The sequence below is a fragment of the Arachis ipaensis genome, chromosome B06 (genome assembly GCF_000816755.2).
Source record: "Arachis ipaensis cultivar K30076 chromosome B06, Araip1.1, whole genome shotgun sequence".
NCBI classification, from domain to species: domain Eukaryota; kingdom Viridiplantae; phylum Streptophyta; class Magnoliopsida; order Fabales; family Fabaceae; genus Arachis; species Arachis ipaensis.
This window is the reverse complement of record NC_029790.2, coordinates 3,476,162-3,483,584: the sequence shown is the minus strand read 5'-3', so window position 1 is coordinate 3,483,584 and position 7,423 is coordinate 3,476,162. Positions and strand designations below refer to the sequence as shown.

Sequence of the window (7,423 nt, the reverse complement as noted above, 5' to 3'; positions counted from 1 at the left end):
ATTTAAACAGACATTTAAAATCAAAATATTAAAAAATTGAACAAAAAATTAAATTGTTTAAACTTTTTATTTTATTTTATTATCTGAATATTAATTATATTATATATATTTCAAATATGAATATTAATTTTTTGGTAATAGATAATTTTTTTTATAAATAAATATTATTATAATTTTTTGACATAAAATTTATCAAAACTTAAACTTTATCTGATCTAGATTCAATTTTAATGTGGCCTAAAAATAATATAATTTTATCCAATCTAGAATCGAATAAAATTCTTAAAAGTACACTGAGTGATTATTTAAAATTGGATTCGGATACAAATAAACCCAATTTTACTCACCTCCTGTGCGCCAGTATTATGATGTGAAATTTTTATAAGGTTATTATTACAGTTTTAATTTTAGAAGGAAATTGATAAATTGAGTGTAAGTAGAAAGTGTGGGAAAATTTGAGAGAACAAAAGAAAGGTTGAAAAGCTAAGGGACAGGGTGGTGGCTAATCCCAGCATGCGGCATGTCTCTCCCAACAGAAACAGAAACAGAAACAGCATCGTCTTTCTTTGATTCCTTCTGTTTCCGCGGAACCCTAATGAACCCACGACGAACCCAGCGGTTCAAACGAGTAGCCGAACCGGAGAAGAAGAAGAAACCCAGCCCTACTAAATCATCCAAGTTCAGCGCTGCAAAACCCAAACGCATATCAGAATCCAAATCAGCCACAAAAATGGAAATTTTACCCTCCTCTTTCTTCCAGATTGATGCTTTAGACCTTGCCCCTCGTTTGCTCGGAAAGTTCCTTCGCCGTGACGACGTCGTTCTTCAGATTACTGAGGTAGCTATGCATCCCTCATTCTCCTTTCTGAAATTGCACTCCTTTATAACTGTTAAATCCGTTTCATACTTTCATCCGAACTAGGTTAAAAAAAAAGTTATATATATATATAAATTTGGTTTGCATTAGTGATTTAACGAGGGAAATGTATCAGACAGGTTGAAGCTTACAGACCAAATGATTCAGCTTGTCATGGGCGGTTTGGCATTACATCAAGGACTGCCCCTGTTGTAAGATGCTTTCTTTATTCTTTGCCATTCTTAATAGAACAATGAAAATAAAATAGGTCGAGTTCTTCAACTTGAATCACGGACTTGTATAGTATATCTGTAATTCTGTATATATATACTCCCTTATTGAAGATTATTGGTGGTAGTGTAGCTGGAGCAACTTTGGTGTGTGTTTTTGTAGTTTGGACCAGGTGGGCATGCTTATGTTTATCTTTGCTATGGTCTCCACATGATGCTCAATGTTGTTGCTGACAAGGAAGGAGCTGGAGCTGCTGTCTTGATACGTTCTTGTGCTCCCATTAGCGGTAATGCTCTCTATACTCTGCAAAAGCTACTATTTAAGTGTAACCGTTCTATTACACGTTGCGTCCTGCTGTTTTGAATCCCTTCTGCTCAGCACGGTGTCTCGCTACATGCTTTTTTCTCTGTTATTGATTCAATTTATTCATGAATGAAGAGATACTGATATTGTTGTCGGGCTTCTAAAATTGGATATCTTGCTCTCTTTTAAAGAAATGAACTGCTTGAAGAGATATCCTGAGTAATGATTTGGTCATGTCGAACTAAGATACCATCACAGGCTTGTAGATAGTATCTTTTCTCTTTTTGGCTGCGCACAAACCGAAGGGTTTAGGGGGAAAACCCTGAATTATTGAACCCAGTGTGTCGTCTAGTTTCAAGTATTCATCTTTTGGGTGTGCCAAAACTGGCTAATTAATTCGAATGGTGAGACTTTCAACAAAACTTGAAGTAAAGCTCTGATTTCCCAGACATGTCCTAACAATTTAACTTGTTGTTGCAAAAGACCTCAATATCTTCACCAGTGTTCATTATGTGGAAACTCTGCATTGTATTAGTTAAAAGATTTAGTACCTTGTTAATATTCAACAATTTAACAGGATTGAATGTCATTCAGCAGCGTCGAGGTCTGGAAACTGATAAACCTATACTTCTTACTGGCCCTGGCAAGGTTTACTTCTCTTCCTTCCTCCTTTTAATATGTTTTCTTCAGGTGCTTATGTTTGTTTGTGTGGAGTTGGTATCCAATTTACTTTTTTTTTCCACCCTTAAAATACCCTTATCAGATTTTTTAAAATATCGTAAACTATTTTTTCTATTCTTACGATTTGAATCCAATACCATTGGTTAAGAGACCAAAGTGACAAATTTCACTTTGGTTAAAGTGTTTATTAATCTTGTAGTGAATAATGATGAGAGGACAGTTTCATACTTGCTCCCTAGATTCGAATATTTCCATTACATAACCACATGATTAATTTTTATTGCTGTAGTTTGTGAAATAACTTGTTGTCAAGGTCATTAAGTTTTGTACTATGGCTATTTTCAAAAGTAATCTCATTCTCTGTAATGTGAAATAAAATATTTCATGTGGGGTTTTTAAAGATTTGTAAAACGTGAATTCCATGTGAGATCTCAATCTGGTACATATCAGAACTTACCATGGTCATGATTACTTGAGATTCTTCCATAGAAGGCAAAAGTCAGTAAGGAGAAAAAGGATAACACATTCCATAATTTAGTTTTCCATGCTTGTTCTTAATGACCTAAGAATTTTTTCACCAGATTTCGAAATTGATAAATATGATTTGTTTTTCCAAATGGTAGGTAGGTCAGGCACTGGGTCTTTCAACGGAGTGGTCCAACCATCCTCTTTATACCCCTGGTAAGCTTATATTACTATTGTCCAAACCTTAAATTCGACACATGATTGTTAATGTGTTGCTTAAAAGGAAAGGAAAGTGCATGCGTATAAGAAAATAATTTTTAATGCATAAATTACAGTATGGTTCATACTTTAATATTCAAAGTCTTTTTTCTTCTTTGGACTTGAAGTATGATAGCTTATCTTTATGGATACACAGGTGGTTTGGAACTCTTAGATGGTCCAAAGCCAGAAAACATATTAGTGGGTCCACGTGTGGGTATACAATATGCTTCGCCAGAGCATATCAATGCATTATGGAGATTCGCCATTGCCGGATCACCTTGGATTAGTGCTCCAAAAAATACTCTCAGGGCCCCATTGTAGTTATGTCTGCTGTAATGTGGCAGATTAGGTAAATTTACACATGAATACTCTCACGTTTAACACTTTTGAACTTTGTATGCACATGCTTGTACAGCTGGCCGCATATTACTTATGCTAGTTAACACAATGTCTACTATGGTTTTGAACTTTTGATAATTTACTTTCAAGTTTGTTTACTTTTGAAAAAGTAAAGAGTTCATTAGCTTACTACTTAGACTGGAAAATGAAGATAAAACATTTTAAGTGCAACTATAATGAGCATTCAGTGAACCAATATATTATCAATCAATTAGAAAATATAAAATTGGCCATTTGATTTTATCCAATAAATGGCTTTCCGGCTTTGACGTGTGTATATTGGTCGAAATTTTCCGGTGAAGGCATGTGAGGCCTCGAGCTATTTTTTTTAAGGTTCTTAAGTCTTAACAAATGACTGATGGGGGAAAAAAACTTGAATGTAAAACATAAACTGATTTAATATCTCAACTAGTAAATCACCTTTGTTATTTACAAACCACAATTGTTAACAATATCTTCACTCAGTGACTAGTACCATTGTATAGAAACTCGTGAACACTGCAATTTGGTCCACATGCCTCATTCTTGATGTTTAAGCATCCCCCTGCAAAATAAATTCAATCCTTCTCCCTCTTGCGTTTCTCGTGACACTACTGAAAATAAACATCTCTAATAACTACATTTTCAGCCAGAAAGATACGAGATAACTATTTACATTTCATTCTAACAATGAACATAGACACGCATAAACATTATAGTAATAGTAACCTCAGTAACCTCTAAACCAAGTTCTACATGTTGAAATACGATAGCTTGTAATACTTAAGCATGTGTCCAAGCTAGTAATCACTGCTAAGCTCTATTTTTTTCTTTTCAAGTGCAGCTCCATTTAGAGAGAGAGAGAGAGAGAAGGCTTTACAATCGTTGATCTAGGAACTGAGTTTATACAAAATCAAAATGGAGCACCTTCATTAGCTTACAAAGTTACACGCATATAAAGTGCACTGAATAATAATGCAAGCATCTTGATGCTTGAGTCACCCATGGCTTCATTTTTATTGCCACAGAGCGAAAATTCAAGCACACTGCAGAGTGAGGAGAGATAGTAAACCAGAAGTAGTTCAAGAAAATGCAGAAATAAGATTTTCAGACACCCATATTTCATTCAGCCGGTAAAAATCAAAGATACACATAAAACACTATCCGGAAGCACAGCCTACAAAAGCCGCTGAAACGCGAATCAAATAATCAGATATTCAGACACTTACGTGTGTACTACTCACAGTAAGCATCCAATCAGAATATTAGTAGCTTCACATCCGCCACAAACCACCTTCCAAACCACAACAATTGATCATCTGGACTCTGGAAACAAGAGTGTGTTAGATCGTCCTTGAAAGAAATATATGACAAAGTGACAGTATATACATCTTACCTATAGTCAAATAATGACCCATGGAAGAGTTGGTCTGGAAGGAAGTTAGTACCAAGACCAATAGAATCATTCCACTCAAACACAGAATGGTGGTTAGCTTCTTGCAGAGCATTGATAGTTCATCATCTTCTTGAAGTAATAATGCTTCAACTTGATCCTCAGCCTTATTCACAAGTTACTTATGAGCTAGGAGACACCCGCCTATAAAATTCATTGAAATCGAGACGGAAAAAGAGAAACTTTAGATCAACATGCTTCTGTACAGGGAACTGAGATATGAATTCCTCTTGCAATGACGAATACTCCTTTGCAATCTCCTCCAGATCATGTCCCATATTTCGAAGAAATTCGCCAGCACGTTGTGTTAGGGCTTTCCTTCCATCAGCAGTCCAGGATCCTTGTTCAGAAGAGGATTGGGAGGATCTTGTGATTCTGGAGCAGATTCATATAAAATGTTAAAATGGAAGTATATTTTAGGAGTTAGGAAGTGGAGGAAGCTGAAAAATGCAGGGAAGACAGAGTAAGATGAATACCTTGCTTGCAACTCCTGAATACCTTCATACAGCCGATCCGCATGGCTCCGAAAACGTAGTATAAGGTCAAATATCACTAATAATGACTTGTAAAGCGATTGGGAGAGCTCACCAAGAAGGGATTTCTCTACAATGGAATCTAGATATGTGTCATGAGCTGCAAGTAGATCATCAAGATCCTTGGCTACATCCATCTCACTTAAGAAGTTTGACCATGATACTTCCAAGACTTCGAACATTATATAATATTGCAAATTTGAAATGAAGTGATTAATTTCAACCCATAGAACCTGGCAGCGCCTCAATGTTGAATCCAACTCCTTCTTTACTGCACTTTGCAATCTGGTAAAGGAATGATAACTGATGCAGTTTGGTTTCATGGTCTTCCAGGCACCAGTAAGTGCATGTTCAACTCTTCTAAGCTTCCACAAAAAGTTAAAAATTCTTAAATACTTTGCCATCACAGACTCCGTGAACACAGTGTCCAACGGAACTCTTGCATCATATTCCAGTGAAAATACATCCCAGCCCCTGTCACCGCTTTCATGCGGCATCATTTTGACCCTGAGCCTATCCAACATGTCACGATCATCATACTGAGCATTGGATGCCCGAACTGCAGTTTCCAACAGTCCAGAGAGTTTGAAAGAGCTTATCGTGTTTGCTGGCTCAGAAAGATCAGGCCCAACAATGTCCATTAGATATTGCACAAAATCACCTTGACCAAGCAATAAATACCGCTTAATTGCAAGGCAGTGTTCTTTGAATTTGTACCGTCTGTAAATTACATCCAACAGATGCTTATCAATTCTCTTTGCAGCTTCATCAACTAGTGAAGCAAGGGTATCAGTTTCACCGTACCCAAAACCCCCTCTTCTTGCTGTCACCCCTATATCAGTGGCAACTCTGGTTGCTGCATCAGCCCAACTGCGATCATCACAGCACACCCGAAGGAAATTGATGGACTTCCCAGTCCTCAAAATACGCTGTGCAAGCGAGGGTGAAATGAATGAAGGAAGCATCGAGTGGTTGAGCCTATAACCTTCACGCCAAAGAGACTCAGCTTTCACCTCTTGCCCCACAATAAAAAACTCTGCAAATATATCCTCCAACTCCCCTTCCTGAACCCACCTTTTCACCATCTCAAACAGAGGTGCACACACTCTCTGCAGCAACCTCCTCATGAACTCATGAACCAGAGGATCGCCATGTCGGGCATGCAAATGAATTGCACTGGCCATTGCACCGCCCTTCAGAACCCTGCACTTGTCAACCAAATCAGCCATCAACCTCATCTTCACCATTGGTTCTGCAATCCAAACAGCCAACCTCCTCAGTGAAAGATAATTTCCCGAGCTAGCAGTTTCGGATACCAAAGGAATTGGATTCGAAGACTGCGCCTCAAGCACAGCTAGCAACTTATAATACTCAGTAAGCTCATCCTGCAATGCAGAACACAAAGCCTGCCCAACAGTACCTACGTCTTCGGCCGGAAACCGATCCATACTCTGCGCAATATACCCAGTAACCTTCCTAAACAATCTGCCCAATTCACAAAGCTTATGAACCATAATTCTAGTAGCTCTAGGCACCCTAATCGAATCTGATAACACATACCCAGCGCCATCACTACCACCATCGAATTTAACATACTTCCCATCAACCCCTTGGCAAGCATACAACACATCCCTAACCAAAACCTCTTCAGAAACCTCATTCTCTTCCCTAACCAAATTGACAAATTCTCTAAACGCAAGCTCGCGCCTATTCTCGGGATCCTTTGAAACCAATAGAACCCCGTTATCCCATCCCTTTTTGTTATTATCCCCCAAAGGCTTAACAGAAGAAGAACCCTTACCCTTACCAAAATCGGCGTCGTCGGAGAGGGACAAATTGGGCAAGAGGTTAGAAGGGCAATACTGGGACTTCGCACCCTTGCGATCCTCGGAAATGATCTTGAGGAGGTAGACGACGGCCCACTTGTTGTTGACGCTGCCAGGGCCGGTCTTGGAGGAGAACTTGGCGAAGAGGTCGGCGAAGGAGAGAGCGAGGGAGGAGCTTCCGTGGGAGGCGAGGCGGCGCTTGACGGAGTCAGCGATGGCAGCGGCGTCGGGGGCGACGGAGGGTGACGTGTGTTCTACCTCCTGCTTCTTCTGGTCGTCTTCCAAAGTCTAGACCACGCCCTTGAGCATTAGGCGGAGGAGAGGAGGGGGCGGCTGCTGCCGAGGCGGTGGTGGTTGAGGTTCGGGTTGGAATTGAGGGGAGTGAAGCAGTTGAGGGAGGCGATGCGGGTTGCGTAGGAGACGTCGGCGGAGTGGG

General features: G+C 39.3%; 2 protein-coding genes across 3 annotated transcripts in view; one reads left to right on the top strand and one right to left on the bottom strand.

Annotated features, from left to right (window-relative positions):
- LOC107645400 (DNA-3-methyladenine glycosylase) lies at window positions 425-3,329 on the top strand. Of its 2 annotated transcripts, none has more exons than XM_021103746.1 (6): window positions 425-838; window positions 997-1,068; window positions 1,250-1,373; window positions 1,968-2,038; window positions 2,695-2,752; window positions 3,213-3,329. In XM_021103746.1, the coding sequence occupies exons 1-6, from the start codon at window positions 521-523 to the stop codon at window positions 3,269-3,271; spliced, it is 702 nt and encodes a 233-aa protein (XP_020959405.1). In that variant the 5' UTR covers window positions 425-520; the 3' UTR covers window positions 3,272-3,329. The 2 variants fall into 2 exon arrangements, with proteins under 2 accessions (XP_020959405.1, XP_016204897.2); XM_016349411.2 differs by having other exon boundaries at window positions 431-838; window positions 2,952-3,325.
- LOC107646256 (gamma-tubulin complex component 3) overlaps window positions 3,889-7,423 on the bottom strand; it is a 6,005-nt gene continuing 2,470 nt past the window's right edge. The window contains exons 2-4 of the mRNA XM_016350452.2: window positions 5,105-7,275; window positions 4,572-5,003; window positions 3,889-4,501 (exon numbers count right to left, since the gene is read on the bottom strand). Coding sequence (XP_016205938.1) covers window positions 4,751-5,003; window positions 5,105-7,275 — 2,424 coding nt within the window. The 3' untranslated portion in view covers window positions 3,889-4,501; window positions 4,572-4,750. The remainder of the gene's footprint in view (window positions 4,502-4,571; window positions 5,004-5,104; window positions 7,276-7,423) is intronic.

Bases quoted from the DNA above. Each gene is read 5' to 3' on its own strand.
- LOC107645400 (XM_016349411.2), top strand. From the start codon at position 521: ATGTCTCTCCCAACAGAAACAGAAACAGAAACAGCATCGTCTTTCTTT. The intron at 1,374-1,967 runs GTAATGCTCTCT...ACAATTTAACAG, and splicing joins TTCTTGTGCTCCCATTAGCG to GATTGAATGTCATTCAGCAG. The intron at 2,753-2,951 runs GTAAGCTTATAT...ATGGATACACAG, and splicing joins CCATCCTCTTTATACCCCTG to GTGGTTTGGAACTCTTAGAT.